The sequence below is a fragment of the Stegodyphus dumicola genome, chromosome 11, assembly GCF_044657685.1.
Source record: "Stegodyphus dumicola isolate Sdum_Otavi_A_Nest chromosome 11, ASM4465768v1".
In the NCBI taxonomy this organism is placed as follows: Eukaryota; Metazoa; Arthropoda; class Arachnida; order Araneae; family Eresidae; genus Stegodyphus; species Stegodyphus dumicola.
In genome coordinates, this window is record NC_140778.1 from 40,199,441 (window position 1) to 40,220,126 (window position 20,686).

Consider the following 20,686-nt stretch of genomic DNA (forward strand, 5'->3'; position numbering starts at 1 on the left):
TAAAAATTAAAACCAGTTTTAGTATTAAATGCTAACTAAAATACTTTAACAAAAACAAAAGCAATAAAAGAGAAAAAAACTATGTGATGAATCATAAAGTTTCATATACTTTTCAGCAAGTATGTCCGTTTTGAAGAAATGTTTTAAATCTAAAAAATCTTTACATAAATAAATACAGTACAAAGTCCGTAATCCGGACTCGTCGGGACTTCAGCAATTCTGGATTAGGGGGTTTTCCGGATAATAGATCATCAATTTAAATCTGGTAAGATGGCATGGAGAAATTATACAATTAAAAATATGAAATCGTAATTTATGAAATAAAAAACAATTATGATCTAAAGGGTATCAAAATTTACAAAAAAAGCTTAATATTTATTTGTTTACTTTATTAAACATATCTTTCAATGTAAGTTGTTTAAGATGCTTCCACAAAAAATTCAAAAAGTTCCTTTTTCTTGTGTCATATATAGCGGACTTTCCAATGCCATGCTTCTCACATAATTTTGAGACGGATAAGCCTTTATCCATTTTTTGCAGCAATTCCACTTTTTGTTTAATGGACATCGAAATATGTTTTCGCTTTGTAGATCCTCTTGCAGCTCCAGAATTGGAAACTCTTTTTGGCATAATCGAAAGTTCAAGCTTAATTTTTATAAAATTGTTCTAACAGTCTGCAAAAAATAATAAGCCAGATCCAATTAGAAGATTAAAGAGTAGCGCAATCTGCAACATTAACTGAAATGCCTTAGATAAGTTTAGCCTAGCTTATACCGTCCGTTATACGCGCATGCGTATAAAGTTTGTAGCTTTGAGGTCCGGATTATGGACGTCCGGATTACAGACTTTGTACTGTATCATCAGGTATCGTTTTTCGTATAAGTTGTTATACTTTATTAAATATTTCTATTCTATATGTACACAGGGGGTCTCAGTACCACGTTTCAGAACTTCTAGAAAGGGTAGAGCCAAAGAACGTCTATTCTTTGCCTCAACGACTCTGAATCATATACCAATGCAGGGTCTGAAATACTTTTTTGATGCTGTAGATGGCGTTCCGCGAAAGTTCCGCAGGAGTTCTTGCAGGGAATCGTCACTTCGCACCAGGACAGATAGTTAGTAGAATGAATAATTATACAAATGGAAAGTTAGCCAATATGCATTTGGTATATGTGCTACAAACTGTAGTGGGCCAGCCGCACAGCGCTTGTACGCGGAACGACAGGCTATGAGGTGTACACCTAGCCATAATTTGTTTGCAATGCTGCACAGGAGGTTAGCTGAAACAGGTTCGTTTCTAAGAGCTGTCATGAATCGGGCACGATCAGCATAGACTCCAGACATCAAACAGAATGTCCTAAATCAGGTACAGGTAACTCCATGTTTAAGTACGCAAAGTGTATTGCATGCATGGAGGTAGGAAAGGTTTCTACCTCCATTGCGTTCACTACACCTTACTTCCTACCTCCATAAGTGCACGCAGAGTTTTCCATTCCGGTATCTGGAGGCTTCTCTGCAAAAAAAAAAAAAAAAAAAAAAGCATCCCTATCACGTGCAGCTTATCCAAGCACATCGCCAATCAGGCGATTATGCAGCTCATATTCCTTAAAATATTCATAGGAAAGAAAACTATCATTCTTTTGAAATTATATTTTTAAGGCAGGCAGAAACAGCCTTTTTTGAAACTCAACAGCAAATGGTATTGAAGAGGTAAATGAATGTATATATATATTTTTAAATTCCAAGCAGATATAAACATTGTAACAGAAATGAATGAGCTACTTAGAGCAAATAATAAATGATTACATTTTGGTAGAACAACTTATGGAAGTGAAGCTAGTCAAAATGAAATTTAAAAAAAGGTTTGCTGAAAAACGTTGCGTACCTCAACGAAGATTTGGATGGTTTATTTTAGTGAACACAAAGCAGTTTAGAACTATCCGCGAGGGAGGAATTTTTCAGGAAAGCTGTCTCAGATTTCCATTAGGTTTTTGAGGTAGATTTACGTGAGATCCTCTTTTTGCAGGAGAAAATGTGTTCAGAAATTGATACATGTTTCTGTAGAAAATTCGCACTACCTTTGCAGCTTGTTAAAGAGCGAGACTTTCCGATTTCTACGAAATGTATAAAATTTTTAAGTTATATTCTTTATCAGTATAGGATCAAATTTTTCCTGTTTTTAATTATTATGCGTAGTTACAAAATGAAGGCTTGATTTCAGAACTAGAAATTTTCTGAAACTGAGTGAATATTAAATATTTATCAAGCATCATCTGTTACAGTGTATGTAGTTGGCCACGAGAAGGCGCAGCGTTTTTTTACTTTAAACTTGTTATATTTTTCTTACCGCATTGCGGATTTTTGAGATAGATGTAGTGGCAACCCGAAAAACATGTTGAACGTTCAAATGTAAGCATACAATTGTTGTACATAGCTGTAAATAAAGCTTCTGTGTGATAAAAATTAAAAGGAATTCCAAGCGTTCCTGTGGATATTTATCAAGAAAGGTAAGCAAAAATTCACTTATCGATGTTGTTAAATGTAAATAATAAGAATACGAAAAAAGATCAAAAGTTGCAACATCATCCACCTGATTAAATTTCATTTATACTGTTTTCAAACAAATATATTGATATTTTGTACTCATTAATAATTTATTCATCTGAGTCTGTTAAATAGTTCATAAATTACAAGATGAAGTTTCTATGGAGAAATTAATAACTGAAATTTAAGTATGAACTTCTGTTACTATATCAATATATATAAGGTATTTTCTCTCTAATTTCCGTGTGCCTTCTTGGTGTAACAGTAACAAACTTCGCAAGTATTCGAGAAGTCCAGATTCGTGTCCCGGCGAAGGCGTTGCTCATTTTTCATGTCTCCAGCATCGAAGAAACCCTAATGACTCTACAAGTGGCGCTCGAACTAAAAGGTGGTAGACAATAATTCGTCACAACCAGAATTTGAAGACTGGGTTCCCTAATCCTCACTCACCCTTTAAAAGGGGAAGTATATAAGGTATTTTCTCCCTTCTTCCAGCATGCCTTCCTGGTGTAACGGTAACATACGCGGCGCGTATTCGACAGGTCCAGATTCGAGTCCCAACGAGGCCATTGCTCATTTTTTATGTCTTCTCCTTCAAAAATTAACTTAATGACTCTACATATTTATTTACTATTAAAATAGCATTCAATATATTCCAGGATTTTCTGCATAACTTTTCTAATTTAATTCCACATTTTCATTGTGTTTCATGACAAACGCACATAGACAGTTCAAATTATCAATGATTTAAACTAAAAATTTATTTAAAAACATTTAATTAAAAACCTTAAAACGTAGCTACAGTATCTCAGAAAATCCTTAAAAATAAATACAAAGAAATGTGCACTTCAAAGAACCAAACTTTTATCTTCATTTCAAGTTTTCTCCAAACAAAGCGTTGGTTTAACTAAGTAAAATCACAAAAGATTATTTGCCGCTTTGCGTGGAGATAGTTTTCGTATGCTTTCATGAAAGACTTTCTAAGGGAAACGAATTCCCTTGGTTGCGTGAGCTACATGACAAAAATCAATAAAGTATTTAAATGCTAGGCTATTTTATCGCTATTTGAAGCGGCACCTACCGGAAACATCATCATGACAAAAACATCGCAGATGAACACATCTAGAAGGGAAAAACGCAAGGCGAAAACGTCGTCTACGTGAGACAAAAAAAAACAGCAAGAAGCATCGCAGCTTTAAACAGTTTAAAAATGTATCAATTTTAAACATAATAGTAGAAAATATTGTGGTAAAAAGTCATAGTAAGGAATCAACATCCAAATTTTCGATTATGGGAAAGCACCTACAAATCATCATATAATGATAACATCAGACGCCTAGACGGTATAGTGGCTAGGGAAGCCAATTGAAATACCAAAGGGCCCGGGTTCGAATCGATGGGCGTATGTATATTCGTCCTTTCATAGGAGACGGAGGTGGCCCACCTCTTAGGTGCCTCCATAATAAAAAGACCACCACTTTTGGCCTTAGTAGTAGGACGGTTTGTGACATTGGGGAAAAAATAATGAGAACATACCTGACATTAGTTTTTTAGGTCAGACATAAGCTTTAAAAGTTGTAAATGTATATTTGCATAAAAATTTGTGAGCTCAAGAGGGAGTAAGGAATATCTTTACCTCTGCGTATTCTATTTTTGCGCCATGTCGAATCGGCGCCGTCGTGCTTAGCACGACCTTCCACCTATTGTCGGCGCAAGCCAGTGAGCTCATAGCCGTCATAGTGGAGGGACGTGCTTCTTTTATCTCTGTGACAAATGTGATTTTTTCCTGTTTCTTAAAGATTTTCATGTGCGCAATAAATTGTATCTTGTGTGTGAAATGCTTCTCTGCATCTTGACACGTGTTTCATATCAACGTGATTATTATTGTGCGTATGCTAGTTCTTTAAATCAAAATTCTCAAAGTCCAAATTTCCAGCAACCATGCCTAACTTTCATATCAATGCTTTTTACATTTTCCCTTCAAGACATCGTTTTCATCCCAAATCATTTTTCTTTTTCTAATTGGACGAAGCACCTACTGCACAAGGCACAATAGACTTAATAACATAAACTTTCATTTTCTTATAACTATCGTTCAATTTACCACATCTGATCCGCCACCCGGCCCTTCGCTGTGGTGCGCTGATAGTGGTTTCTTCCTTCTGTGCAATGGCATCATCCTGCTCATTGTCCTGCAGGACAGCTTAGGTCAGGAACCATCTCGTTGGGTAGAGCTGTCGGCGCGGGCCTGGTTAGCATAATGAAAACCTATTCTCATTGTATCAAAAAGGCATGTTATTAATAATAAACAGTGATAATTTTTTATCCCAAAATTGACATCTTAAAAACTCTCAGGCAGATTTCCAGATTCTATACATATAGGGTCGAGGATTCTTAATGTTTCCACACCCCGCTTCCTTGTTTCATTTGTTGGTCATAGTGGTGGAACCATACTTCATTTCCCTCTCCCCAGCTAACAAACAATAAAAGCTTTTTATCGGCGTTTATCATGCAGAGCTATTCTCGGACTTAATGCTTCTTCTTTCTGGCTTCAACGTTCTGGACACCACATAGCGCGGAACTTCGACATCCCCAACTTTTCACACAGGATTTGTTTTCCAACCACTGCCCATCTTTCCAATCTAGGCCCATTTCCACTGCTGCGTATGCATTGCGGTGTCTATGCGTTTCTCCAATCAGCGAGCGAATTCACTTTGATTGACATCTGCAATCCGGTCGATGTGCGGTGATGGATGACGTACAGATGGAGTTCAACAATGTTCAACTTCTATTCGTATGTCTGCGGATGCGTTGGAGTCACGTGGTAAAAAAGGAGCAATCAGGTGTTATCACCAAAAACTAATGGCGGCAGAAGTAGTGATAAGCGCTGGCTTAAGGAAAGAATGTTTTGCTAAAAAATACTTATTTCTGAATTAACATTATAGCGAGAAATCTGCGAGCGGAAAAAGACAGCAATCAGCTGAATTTAGTTTAAAAAATCTGATGTGTACACCACATGACTTCCTTGTATTGGAATATTAAATTATACGCATTTTTTCTTGCATTTCATTTAAACTTATTGGATTGAATGAAATCTACTTCGCCGACAGCGCATAAACCACAATAGAATAAATGCATTCTTTAAAATTCACTATAGTATTTGTTTACCATAGCGACACTCTGGCGCTAGATTCACTTAACAGTATTAATAATTATATAACAGTTAACTTATATAATAATTATATAATGGAAACTAAGTTAACTGTTATATAATCCAATAATTATATAACAGTTAACTTATATATTTCGTTCATATTATAACTCATAATGCACAAAATTTATATCATTCAAAGAATAAAATTATCTAATCATTGCCACATGTTCTATTCAAATACCATAATAAAGCTAGAATGATGTATAAAAGAAATTAAGCAAACAAAACAAAAAAGAAACAGTTTTTGACAGACGATTGAGTATTTCTCATTTAATTAATTCAGTTCTCACTTCACGAGAAGGCAAAAATAAATAAAAACTCAAAATATCTATGTTGAAAATTACAAAGTAAATCTTAAACACTTATTTCTTCGAAAAAATTCCAGAAAGAATTAAGCATGATTTAATTGGCAATAATAAATGAATGCGTTATCTTTGTTGTTGCGAAGCTGTTTCTCTAGATTGGCAACAAATCCACTAGTCTCCTGTTTCAAATGTAAACATCAATGGCCGCCATTAAAAAAAGGCTCAGCGGCACTTAGACAACTTTAACCCATTTATGCCTACTGTTCCATTTTTGGAACATCCCTCACATAAAAGTTATTTTTAGGCCACGGGTTCAAGGTCGCACACATGGTTTGATTTGTGATGTCAGCCAGTTTGTAAGGGCATATGGTTTTGCTTAGAACACAGAGTTTGTCACTCCTGCAGATATTTGGCTGCTGTGATGTTGTGAAATTTTGGTCTTCATTTTCGTCAAGGTTTTTGTAGATTCATCTATAAACAGATAACTATAACTCTGTTGCATTATACTTTAAAATTGTAAAAAAAAATTGTGTTATTATTTAATTAGTTACTCTTTATTACTGCAAAAAGAAAATGAATTAGTTATAGGCTTGAAATTTCCCTTTTGGAACACTAGGCAAAACCACTACCACAAGAATGCATATATTTTCTCTTCATATTTTTTTAGTTGAAATAATAAAAATAATTTAATAATTAAAAATAATTTTCCAAGACACAAGATGTCCGAAATAGCCTTACATGAGTTAACTGATCTTTTAGAGACGTGTGACAACATAGAAGCAAGTGCCACAATCATAGAACCACCTGAAAATGCTACAGTGTCTGTTTCTGATGAGGACTCTGGTGAGGAAGATGGGGGAACAATAAATAATCTGCCTGGTTCTTTGCTGCGCGCACCTGCTTATCTTGTTCGGGATGGTTCTTTTGATGCTTACTCTGACCCAGATGATCCTTCATATTTCCCTAAATTTGATTCTCCTGCAGATGGGGTTCCATCGACTTCTTCTACTTTGCAGCAATCACCTCTAACAAAGAAGAAAAAGCTTGAAAAAGTTGTACGAAAATGGGAAAAAGCAGATCTAAATGTGTAACCCATATCAGGAAGAATTACTCAGTTACCAATTACCAAAGTAAGAATGATGTCATGTCTCTTCCTAGATGGCGCATATTCTGGGAACAAAGAACCGATTCACAAAAAGCCCTTGTTAGTATTGCCATGAGACGTGACTGCTTTGAAACAATATTTTCAAATCTCCATATTGCAGACAATGCAAATTTAGACCCACTTGACAAGTTTGCTAAATTACGACCTCTTATAAACAACTAAATGAGCTGTGCATGAAGTTTGTTCCAAATGAAACACATTTCAGCATTAATGAATCCATGGTTCGTTACTTTGGTCGACACGGATGCAAACAATTTATAAGAGGAAAGCCTATTCGTTTTGGATACAAGTTTTGGTGTGCGGCAACTCGTCTAGGTTACATTTGTTGGTTCGAACCCTATCAAGGTAAAAATCTGGCAAACAAATATAAGGAGTATGATGTTGGTGCTTCTGTTGTCTTATGGTTTATGGATGCACTAACAGAGGAGCATCCTGGGCAATATCATTTTGTTTTTGATAATTTTTTCACAAGTATTGCCCTGCTTGATAAACTTGGTTCAATGGGTCATCAGGCAATAGGACACAGTTAGAAAAAGTCGTATTGATAAACCACCATTGCAATCGGATGTTGCCCTAAAGAAAATGGAAAGAGGCTCATTCGGTTATCAAGTTGATGGCAAAGGCAATATTGTCTGTAGATGGCATGACAACAGTGTTGTGACTGTTGCATCATCTGGTGCTGGTGTAAATCCACTGTGTCTTGTAAATCGTTATTCACAAGAACAAAAAAAGAAAATCCAAGTTCAGCAGCCAAACATGATAAAAGTATATAACCAATTTATGAGAGGTGTGGATAGAGCAGACGAAAACATTGACAAATATAGAGCATCAATTCGTGGAAAGAAATGGTAATCAAGTCCAATGTTGTTCTGTTTCGAATTGGCCTTACAAAATGCTTGGCAATTATACAAAACTTATGATGCAAAACCAATGGATCTTTTAGAATTCCATCGTCATGTAGCATGCAAATTATCTTGAGACTCGTGGTCATCCTGCAGAACCTGGCAGGAAAGGAAAACCCTCTCAGAAACGAAACATTGATTCACGCTATGATGGCATAAATCATAGGATCGTAAAGCAAGGAAAGCAAACTCGCTGTCGTCGTCAATGTCATAAAAACACCACTTTTCGATGTGGAAAATGTAATGTGGCTTTACATGTTAAGTGTTCTTCCAATTACCATACCGAATAATGGGAATAACCACATTTTTCAGGGAAACCCATGATTTTATACATTGTAACATTATAGCAATGATTTTGCCTAGTGTTCCATTTTTGCTTGGCAATTACACAAAACTTATAATGCAAAACCAATGGATCTTTTAGAATTCCGTCGTCATGTAGCATGCAAATTATCTTGAGACTCGTGGTCATCCTGCAGAACCTGGCAGGAAAGGAAAACCCTCTCAGAAGCGAAACATTGATTCATGCTATGATGGCATAAATCATAGGATCGTAAAGCAAGGAAAGCAAACTCGCTGTGCTCAATGTCATAAAAACACCACTTTTCGATGTGGAAAATGTAATGTGGCTTTACATGTTAAGTGTTCTTCCAATTACCATACCGAATAATGGGAATAACCACATTTTCAGGGAAACCCATGATTTTATACATTGTAACATTATAGCAATGGTTTTGCCTAGTGTTCCATTTTTGGAACACCATATAACTTGTAAACTAATTAAAATAAAAAAAAAAATTCTTTTTCAAATCATTGTTTATTATATTTTTTTACTTAACATATAGAAATTTCATGCAAAAATTCCAATTTTTAAACCTTCGGCATAAATGGGTTAAAATTGTTGATAATTCTAAAAATATTGCATACAGATTTATGAAAGGCATAAAAACAACATAATACAATCATTTTTAAAGCAAAAAATGTACAATTTACAAACATATACGAGGTGCACATCTACATGTTATAGCAGTCCTATATACAAAATTTCAACGTTCTGAGGCTACTCGTTTTTGAGTTATGCGAGATACGCACGTACATACGTTCGTACAGACGCCGCAAAAAATTCTCTTCAGAATTAATTTTAAAGCAGTTTTATAATTTTTTTGAAGGAAAAGAGTATTTTATTCTGTTACGTACAGATATCATGCAAAAACATCGTTAAATTGCATTCGATAGTGGTCAAAATGGATATTTTCGTTGAAATATGCTGCCTGAAACTTTTCGCGATTACAATACTTCCTTTTTACTTCATACAAGGAAGTAAAAAGATAAAAAAAATAAGAAAACTGCAACTATAGTACTTGTTCGCAGATAAAATCAGGCGTTCAAGAAATTCAGTTCAAGAAAATCAGGCGCAAAAATTATAATTCCAAGTCCATGAAATAGCAAAATTTGTCCTGAAAATTATTTCCTAGTTCTGCATACATATTTACCTTTAATGAAAATGAATGCCTGAGTATATCAAACTGCTATAGCAAATCAGATATTAAAAGATTTGTTATTTTTTCTTTTGAAACAGGTAAAAGCTAAAAACGTTAATTATAAATTAAATTTGATAGCCTTTTAAATATTCCGCTGCATTAAAGAGTATGTTAAATTTGTATTTCTCTATTTATAAATATACATTTCTGTCTAACATATATTTGTAAGCACATGGAATATATTTTTAGCAGCCCGTTTAACTTCAACCGGAACGCCACTTTAAAAGATAATATTTTTTGTAAGAAATGTACTAGAAGCTGAAGAACAAACTCTGGTGAATTTTTTAGACGATAGCACACTGAAATAGGACCAAAGAATTTAGTTTTAAAAATTGATTTACTTGATGATGTATATAAGCCAAAATATTCATATCGTTCCCGTGTGATGCTAGCTTAGTGGTAAAGGCTGATTGGTAACAACATTTAACTTTTGGGGTCGTGAGTTCGAATCCCATGCACTTTTTCCACCCTGTCTGCAACTTTCTTAGCTTCTTGTTCAAATTTGATCTATATTCTTGTTTTATAATTTATTTCTATTATTATATGAGTTAAATATAATGTTTTATTTATGATCTCATTTATTTAAATTTTCCCCGCAAAAAATTTTGAAAATTATATAATACGAATTTGAAGCATACCTTTGACTTTATCCATGAACACATCGACCTATTTTCACATAAAAAAACATCAAAGAATTGCACAAACTATGCTTTACGCACTCCCTTGAGTTTGTTCATGTACACATTGATATATTTTCACTTAAAAAGTCAAAGGAGCACACATTTCTACAGTAGAGGCAAACAAAAAATGCATCATCTTAATAAACTGCATTTTAAAACAAACAATAAAATAACACAAAAAAGGAAAAACCCCGTTATGTATTTGGCTAAAGTGCAGAATCGCCCGCTTATTTGGCGCTTTTTACGAGATTGATAAATGATGCTAAAGCAAAGTTTAAAGTTTGAAAAAAATTAAACACTCAGCAGTAGTAGCAATAAAAGCTCCCTGAGATATGTTGTGCAGACATTGAAGACAATAAAAAATTTTGAACTTAATCAATTTATTAACAATATAATAAATAATAAAAACACAGAAAATAAATTTCAACAATATCAGAGTCTTAGGAAAAATATAATATAACCATCATCCATCAAATAATATTTTTACCTGGTCTCCAAAACACTGGCATTCAATACAAACAAAAATGACCTAAACAGTAATTATGCGGCCTAAAAATGAAGCTGGCTACACATTCAATAAGTCCATAATCAATGGTCAAGAAAAACAGCTGAAAATTTAAATGAAGTTCTTGAAAGCACTTAAAACCGGCCTAACTCTGTTTGCACGAGGAATCGCCGCTCACGTGTTTTAAATTCCGCCTTCACTGAAGAACATGGATGCCGCCCACAGCAGTCACTCATATGGTAGCCTCTGGAACCAAGGAACTTTATTCTGGAACAATCATTTTATGGATATGAACCAAGGAACTTTTTCCGGAACAATCATCTCACGGACAGGCACCAAGGAACTTTATTCAGGAACAGCCATCCCGCAAACCGGAACCAAGGCACTTCATTCACCGGACTGCATGCATCCTTCTGAAGGGGCTGGAAACCGCTCACTCAAGTGCCAGGAAAGCAGGAACTAGAAGGGGTTGAGCCAATGATGCCAATGATTTGCAATTTTTGGAGTGCCTATGGTTCAAAACCATGTACCTCCACATCAGAATTACTAAAAGTGAGCAGAAATAGGAAAAATTTGGCATAAGTGATTTACTTGATGCTCAATAGAGGGAGCCACAGGCTCGAGAAAGTTTAGGGATAGGGATAAGAAAATAAAAACTTAAATATCATAATTTTTTTATAAGTTTTTAGGTTTTAATAATTTTTTTGTACTTTTATATTTTATAATTTTTTTGGTTTTTATAATTTTTTAATACACAATACAAACACTAAAGCAAAAAGCGGATAGGAAAGAGTTTACAATTAAGAGGCTCATTGGCATGTGGCATGTGTAGGATAGTGCAAATAATAAAAAGGGAACGCGATGAAAATATTCATAGGCAGATTTTAAAATCTGCGGGAGATGTGATTCTATGCGAACAGATTGATAACTTTGCTTGAAGATCTTGATTGCAGGTATTGATGATGGAAAAAGCAATTATATGGCAGCTCGCTGAAGAGACATCCTTCCTTCATGGTGCGGGGGCTGGAACTGGTATTGAGAGGGTGTGTCTAGCCCTTTTGGATGGCGGGTAGATGTCGAACTCTCGGCCAATCACGGCTCTCGGTCTCTTCTGTGAGCTGCGAATAGCAGGATCGTATGCTGGCATCTGTTGAAGTGCTCGATTATCAATCTGTTCAATTTTAAGGAATAAATTTTGACTAAGTTTTTTGATAAGATAATCAACAGGTTTAATGTTAAGGTCCGAATGAATCACATCTGTACGGACGTACCAGGCTGCATTTAGAGCCATACGTAATGTTTTACTTTGAAAAGATTGAAGTTTTTTTCACGTGAGTTTTTGCAGCAGTACCCCCGATTGTACATGCATACATAAAGACAGGTCTTATAATTGATTTATTATTATAGAGAAGAATTCTGTTTTTAATTGACAGATGGCTCTTTCGAGCTAATAAGGGGTAAAGTTGGGCTCTAGCACCTTTCTCTTTGTTGAGAACATTTTCAATGTGAAGGTGCCAAAGTAATTTTGAATCAAGTACAACTCCTAGGTACTTGTAAGAGTTTGACCAGGGAACATAGTCATCAAAGAACTTAATATTAATGGAACTTAATATTAACGGGAGGGGGCTACGTTTGAAGATCATAGCAGCACATTTAGCAACATTAATTTTTATTTTACAAGTGATGAGCCAGTGCTCAAGGCTGGAGAGATATCTCTGAATGATTTGGACCAAGTTTTCAAGGCGTTTGTGTTGGGCTAGGATGGCTGTATCATCTGCATAAAGTGCAAGAGTGATACTAGGTGATTTTGGTATGTCATTTATGAAAATGTTGAACAAAATTGGGCCTAAAAGTGACCCTTGGGGGACGCTGCTTAGTATAGGACGGGGTGCCGAAATGAAAGAATTAACTCGTACAGAAAAAGATCTATTACTGAGGTACGAGTTAATTATGTGAATTAAATGGGCCGAAACGTCAAGTCGTATGAGCTTGATAATAATTCCTATATGCCAAGTCCTATCAAATGCTTTGGCTATGTCAAGAAATAAAGCGCCAGTAAGCATATTGTTACGAAACCCTTCGTGAATGAACTCCACTGTCCTCAGCAGCTGGTGCGTAGTGCAGTGTTTTGCTCGAAATCCAAATTGTTCATCAATTAGAACGTTGTGATTTCGGAGAAAATCATTCAGGCGTTTAAGTAACACAAATTCGTATATCTTTGATAACGAAGATAGGAGGCTGATAGGTCTATAATTTTGAGGATTTGAGAGGCTTTGGCCTGGTTTTGGAATAGGCACAATGAGTGCTTGTTTCCAGCTTTGAGGAAAATAGCAATGCTGTATCATAAAATTAATTAGCATTACTAGGAAAAATAGATAACTGGTGGGTAAATTTTTAATCATACGATTAGAAATAGAGTCCATACCAGGGGCTTTTTTGGGTTTGAGCTTGGTAATATATTCATTTACCTCACTCATGGAAGTGTACTGAATTTCTCTCACAAAAGGAGAGGAAAGAAAGCGTTCAACATCTTGTGGGAAAGAATTTGCGTTATTCGCAAAAATTCCTTCATTATGTGGTGTAAATTGTGTTTAAAGAGAATCCGCAATTAGTTCGGATTTCTCAGCATCTGTGTGAGCCACCACTGCGTCCGTAGCTAAGGACGGAATGTGAGATTTGTGTTTGCGTAGGCGGGCAGATGTGCGCCAAAGACTTTTATCATTGGTCGTTAAGGACTGAATGTAATTTGTGTATTGTGATTGGAAGAAATGGTCACATGATGCCTTGACCTCATTTTGGAGAGTACGGAGTTGAATTTTTAAGCCAGGATTCCTATATCTTTGGCAAAGTCTCCGTACTTTATTCTTTTCTTTAATTTTGAGTTTAATTTCTTGTGGTAATTTACGAAAATTGGGTCTAAGGGTGGGTTTTGATACTTCTTTATAAGTATCTGTTAAGATGGTCGTTAATTGATCAACTGCCGAGTCTATATCATGGCTGGATTTAATTTCAAGGGAGGGCAAATTTTTACTTTTAAGTTTGAAACAAAAATTGTCCCAGTTTGTAGAGACGAGTGCCGGAGAATTTTGATTAAAAATAGTACAGTTAAGGTCTATGATCACGGGGTTGTGATCTGAAGATAAACAATTTTCAACAGTCACGTGGTATCCAAAAGGGATATTTCGAAAGAGTGCCAAATCAATGAATGAAGGGGCACCCCGTGAACCATATCTAGTGGGGGAATCCAGCGCAATAATTTTAATTTGGGCGCACTGAGCCCATTAGAAGGCCACGACCAGCAGGATTTGATCTGTGACAACGCCAATGCTGATGGTGACAATTTAAATCACCAGCTATGATTAGATTATTGGATAAAGTGAGCAATTTGTTAAAATCTACCACAGGCAAATTTCCACCTGGTGGGAGATAGGCAGAGATCATTACTAGGGAGGGCGAATTTTGAATGAAACTTTCGATGATTGTTGCCTCGAGTTTACTCATACTCGGAGTGTCAATTCTTTTGTGAGATATTGAATTTTTAATATAGACACAAGTGCCACCATGATAAACATCACGAGTATTAGAAGCTTGTCTGTCATTTTTGTATAATGCATAGTTTGCAAGCTTGGGAGCTCTCCCTGGCTGGAGTTTGGTCTCTTGGACAAAAATAATATCAAAATCCTTTTCTTCTACATAGTCTCTAAACTCATGGAATTTGGATAGGATGCCATTTGCATTCCAGGTGCATAGTTTTAAGTTTTTCAATCCTTTCAAAGTACTGAATTTTACTGACTGGGGATATCAGAGAATTGGAGAGTAATATAACTCTCAAAGATGTAGTATGCCGCATCAGCACCAGATGGAGCCACTCTGAGCTGCGGTAAGGCGTTTTTGAATGCCAAAAGAAGTCTGCTCTGGTTAATACCAGGCTGGTTTGAAATTTGAATAATTGCCAAAAGGATTTTGGTGCAATTTAGCGTCGAATTAGCTCCTAAGGGGACCGATAAATTTGGAATAATTTGGGGTGCAGTCTGTTGCATACCCGTAAGGGCAGCGGAGAAAGAAACTCCAGGGCAAATATTATTTGCACTGGGTGTGGGTGCAGCCGACAGTGTTGGAATTTGGATGTTGTTTTTGAGATTAATATTGTTTGCGTTGGTTTTTTCAGCGGTCAGGCTGGGTTTGGTGCTCGGTTTCGGATTTGATCTATTTTTTGAACCCGGGAATCTTGGGCAGGAACGCCAGTTAGCCGCATGATTTCCGAGCGCATTTGTTTGGTTCTTCAAATGGTTTCGGGCAGTCTTTGGCTTGATGGGGACCAACACAATTCACACAGCTTCTTGGGAGCGTGCACACTTCGGACAAGTGACAGAACCCTTGACAGTGCCAGCACTGTGAAGAGCCTTTCTGACCTTTGAAATGCTCCATAGCAATTTCGGTTCCCAGTAGTTCCATGATGTTGTATATTTCAGTTGCTTTCAGGCTATTGTATATCTGTAGGTAGAACAAGGGCATCGGCATATTGGTTTTCCATCTTTTCAGCTGTGAAATTTTATGGATTTTGAAACCGAGAACTTCCACCGCAGTCTGCACAACACTGAGTGGTGTGTTTGAGGGTAATCCCCTAATAACTATTTTAAGTGGTCTGTCTGATTTAAGTGTGTGTGATTTAAATTCTATGTTATTGTCAGTTAAAAATCTAACGACAGTCCAGTAATCTGTTTCATTTAAAGTGTTAAGTTTGAGAAAGTCAATATCCTGTTTTGATTGGACTGTCGGTGCGTGACGTTTAAGTTGGTTTAGAAGAAAGTACCAATCAGCACGAGGCTTAATAAAAATTGGTGGAGGTGCCTGTACTTTTGGTTTTTGGGTGTCTGCCGGCTGCTGAGTAGTATGTTCTGTATTGTCAGTATTTGTTTGGATAACATTGAAAGAGTTTGTAGTAGCTATGTTATTATTATTTTCAGTAGAGATATGTTTGGTTTGGGATTTTTTAGCTATTAAGTGTTTAGGTGGTATTACAAACCCTTTAGCATCAGTAGGGCGAGTAAGTTTCTTATTATCAGATTTTGGAGTTTCAGGTATGATTTTAGGGTTTTCAATAGGGGTGGTTTTAGGAGAATTTGGAGTGATGGGTTCCGAAATATTCGGTTTTGAAGATTTGGACTGACATTCTTTAAAGAATTCGTCTTCTGTGGCAGGGAGGGTAAATAAGTTAACTCCGAGGTTAGTACATAAAGTGTGAAGTGAAAATAAAATTCTCTCACCCTTGTCAGTCATCTGTTTGATCATCAGGTCCTTGGAGGGATTATCAGAACGCTGAAGTCTCTGGATGTCGAATAGCAAGTCCATGTGACGATTTTTCAGTGCATATATTTGTATGGCACTTTTCGATAGTTCCATGGCTGAAGGAGAAGCAGGTGGAGGAGCAGTAGTATCCATGTCAGTATTAATCCGTAGTTGAGGAGAGGCAGCGGTAGAAATACCAGCTGGTGGCGCCGTATTTGTGTTATCGTTGTCGTGCAGGAGCTCTGAGCTCTTACGACCATCGCTTTCTTCGTCCATGACGAGAATGAAGGGGTTGAGCCAGAGCGACGCGAGATACTTATAGCAGAAATATGAATGATGTCATCTCACAGCAACCAATCAGCTATCGGCACGAATCGGCTTTTCAGATGACGTAACATCACGTTTCATTTTTGCATCTCAATTAAGTTGAAACAGTCCACTCTCAATGCAAACAGTGGCAGCAAGAAAAAGAAGTAGAAGTAACTACTATATTACATTAAAATAAGAACTAAACTAAATAAACATTTCAAGGAGGAGAGATGATGCAGTAAAAGGTTTAAAATAAGCTATATTTTCCAACAATAAATGCGCCAAATGGTATCCAAGTCGATTTTGCCATTCTGGAAGGCAAATTTCAACGCATTTTCGGGCATGCCCAGTATGTATTTTGAATTGAGAATTTCTTGTGAGCGCGAAATTCGTAGGATTTTCGTGCGTGCTTAAAATTTAGAAGTTTTGATTGCTAAATAATTCGAGAACATTTCGAGAATTTGTTACTTTTTGTTCTTCGGCTGAGCGGAGTGGATTACCCCTTTTCAGGTAAGTGAAAGTATTTTTATTTTTCAGTATTTTGTAACGATTTTTAGTTTTTAAAATTATGTTTTTGTAAGGACTGGATTTTCATATTTTAAAATTTTTTGAAAGCGAAAGTATTAATTTTTCAGGGTTTGTAAGGATTTTATGTTCTTTAAATTTACTATGTTTTTTAAATTATTTAAGTTATTAGGTTTTTTTTCTTTTTGAAAGGATTTGCAGTTTTAAAAATTTCCCACTTATTTATTTGGCGCTTTTTACAAGAGTAAGAAGAATTGGATTCTTGTCAATTTTCTTTTACTTTTTAAGTGAAAATAGGTTGATGTGTACATGGATAAAATCAAGACAGTGCGCAATGCCTTTTTTGGGTAATTCTGGGATGTTTCTTTAAGTGAAAATAGGTCGATGTGTACATAGATAAAGTCAAGACAGTGCACAATGCCATTTTTGTGCAATTCTGGGATGCTTTTTAAGTGAAAATATGTCGATGTGTACATGGGTAAAGTCAAGACAGTGCGCAATGTCATTTTTGTGCAGTTCTAGGATGTTTTTTTAAGTGAAAATAGATCGATGTGTACATGGATACAGAGTTTGTGCAATTCTTAAAAACGCGTCAAGCAGTGGGTTATTCCGCACTTTTTATATGTGAATGTATTTTAATTATTCAGTGTTTTGTAACGATTTTAAGTTTTTGAAGGTTACTATGTTTTCTTAACCATGTTTGTTTTTTAAAATTATTAAGCTGTTTTTAAAGGATTTTTCAGTTTTCAAAATTTTGCTTCAACTTTTATTTTAACTGTTCGCCATTGTAAATGTTGCGCCTTGCGTAGTGTCTTCTGAAGGGGTTGCAAATCCAGCAGACAAGACACGAGAGTGTGCCGATTTTGAAAAACGTGCCAAGCAGTGGGCGATTCTGCACTTTCACCAGTCTGTGGCACACAAAATTCCTTAACAGCATCTAAAAACTTCCTAAAATTATCTGAACTACAATCCATATATTGGCATCACCACAGAAATTCACAAAAATAAGAATAATAAATATACTATGTGGATCCGGAGTATGGCTACTAACTGGTGTGTAGTGTACTAAGTGACTGGTGTGTAAATGAGTAAACCTTCATTTACACACCAGTCAAAGCACTTTTCCCCTTTCATTCCAAATCGTACAGAAACTTCAAATTAATCCTACTACATTCAGCCATTGCGCCGTCTAAACAATGAAACAAGCAATATACCTTCTAAACAACACACACCACAAAAGCCCTTGCAAAACTTCCCATGATTCAAAATTTCCCAGAATAATGCAAATGATTACGTTCATAATAGGGTTTCCATAACATTCAACTACTCAGGTTATCATAAATGATACAACAACTTGGCGATAAACAAAACAACAACTTTGCGATAATACAAGGGGGTACCTTAAAGTCAACTCTAACACTATTTTTTAATTTAACTTTTTTATTTTATTTATTTATTTTTTCAGTAACAGTACATTTTAGTTTTAATAATATATATATATTATTTCATTAATATTTTAACGCATATTCTAGAAACGCAAAAAATTTTTAAAATTTTCTTCAGCTTCTATGCAATTAGTGATGTTCACAATATGCTTTATAACCTTACTTATCTAAAAAGTGCTAGCGTACTTTATTTCGCAGTTCATAAGCAGAAATAAAAATTTCCAATAACATGGAATTTAGTAAATAAAACTTTTCTGCGTTGTACGTCAGGATCCATACTCGCTTAAGCAGGAAAAATTCAGATTTTCAGCGTCGTAACTCGCAAACTGGTTATTTGGCGCCAAAATATTACAGTGACACCTAGCGGTGGAAAATAAAAATAATCTACGGATATGCGGCAGTGGAAACGCTTGTACAGATGCTGTAGGCGTGTCTTCAATTGACGCAACGCGTTCGTACGCAATAGTGGAAACGGGCCTTAACACTGCCCATTTCCGCAGCAATCTGAAAAACTGGCAACATGTCTTTTACTTTCATTTACCGTTTACAAAAAATTATATTTATTAAACTTGCATATAGAAAATATAAAAAATTTTTATGCTTATGAGTAATTTTCGGAACCATTATGCTGTATAGTAAAAACAAACAAAAAAAAAATAATGTAAATTGAATTTTTCAGTTAATTAAGTTTCATTCTGGGGGAAAAAATATTTAATAATTTATTAAAATCAGTGAAAAATATAAAAATCATTAAATTATCCTTCCACTATAAGGTATTTTTTCCCTCCTTTCCGCATGCCTTCGTGGTGTAACTGTAGCACATTAGACGCGTTTTCGAGAGGTCCAGGTTCGAGTCTCTACGTGGCCTTCGAGAACAAGGCTCTACAGCTCAGTGACGTACAGTGCGTGATGTCAGTACAGACAGTGCACCCCTTCTTTGGGTTTAAGGGCAGCGTTGGGTCAAAGGTTATTGTTAGTCGCCATTGCTACGAAAGAAGTGGTTGAACTGCAATTATTGACCTAAAATCTTGATATACACCGTGCTTTTCTCGTAGTTGGACACTTTAAATTTGAGTTTTTTTGCAATTTGTGCTTGTTCTAGAAACAATATCATGTCTTACATGTGTTCAGTGCCAAGATGTAATTGAAATTACAATAAATATTTTCGCTTTTCCTGTTGATGCAGATGTGAAAGTGGATACGTGCAATAAAACGGAAGGATTTCATTCTGACTAAAACCAGCAGGGTGAACTTTCATTACTATGACTTTATTGATATTTAAAGAAAACTTAAATGGATTAAATATTCGATACGATTAATATGTCTGTTTTTTAAGCCAAAATGATTTCTACTGAAAAACTAGTGTAAAATATAAAAAAAAAGTAAACAATAACTATTGTAAAATGTAAAAGTAAACAATAAATTAATTAAGTCAAAAATACTACAGGATTATTTTATGTATAGCAAATTTTGTTTCATGTACTGCTGAAACCCTGTGCAGTATGATTATGTATTAATCATATAGCATTAAATGATTTGTAATATCTAATTTATTTCAGTTTTACTTTTGTCATTATATTTTTAACGATTTAAAAGTAATAATGTTTCTCATTTAAAAATTAAAATTTGTTTGTTTCACATTATTCCCTTTTTTTAAACTTTTTTAGTCATATTTTCAAAATTATTGTGAAACTTGTAATTAATATTATATTTTTAAAAATATATAACCAAAATTTGAAAACAATATTGTTACAGCAGTTGCTGATAAAGCTTAGATTTTTTTTTTTTCCTAAATTTTGCTGTTACGTTTTTAAAATTAAACTTCATACATTAGCAAAATGCTAAATTTTTGAAGAGCTATAGAGTATATGATATTTTAAATGGATACAGTAGAATAAGCAATTAAAAAAGATTATACTGGGAGAATGAAGTGCTTTCGCAAGGAACGTCCGGTATCCTATACCTATCATTGCAATTTCCTGATATGATATAGGCTCTACCACGTGCACTTTGGTAACGAGATAAGGGAACCTCGGCTAACTACCTCGCATATTTTTAAATTTAAAGCATAATTCTGCAGTGTGTTCCTTTCAAAATGTTATGGCTATTAAATTTTCAGAGAATTATTATTTTTCCCCTTTACCATTCCTTAAGGATACAAATAAGTGCCAAAACATAAGAATCAAAACTCACTAATAGTTACAGGCACAACTTTTGATCTAGAGAGCTACGAAATTAACTATTATATTGTGTTCATAAACT

General features: G+C 35.3%; 2 protein-coding genes across 3 annotated transcripts in view; both read right to left on the reverse strand.

Annotated features, from left to right (window-relative positions):
- The window catches only part of LOC118179794 (ankyrin repeat domain-containing protein 16-like), a 47,231-nt gene that overhangs the window by 11,484 nt on the left and 15,061 nt on the right, over positions 1 to 20,686 (reverse strand). The window lies entirely within an intron of this gene.
- LOC146993899 (uncharacterized) lies at positions 9,684 to 19,845 on the reverse strand. The gene is made up of 2 exons (XM_085826616.1): positions 16,124 to 19,845; positions 9,684 to 11,402 (listed from the first exon to the last, which is right to left on the reverse strand). The coding sequence occupies exons 1-2, from the start codon at positions 16,419 to 16,421 to the stop codon at positions 11,290 to 11,292; spliced, it is 411 nt and encodes a 136-aa protein (XP_085682742.1). The 5' UTR covers positions 16,422 to 19,845; the 3' UTR covers positions 9,684 to 11,289.

Coding starts and splice junctions, on each gene's coding strand:
- LOC146993899 (XM_085826616.1), bottom strand. CDS start 16,421: ATGGACGAAGAAAGCGATGGTCGTAAGAGCTCAGAGCTCCTGCACGAC. Junction 11,403..16,123: donor CAAACAGATGACTGACAAGG/GTGAGAGAATTT, acceptor GCTCACTTTTAG/TAATTCTGATGTGGAGGTAC.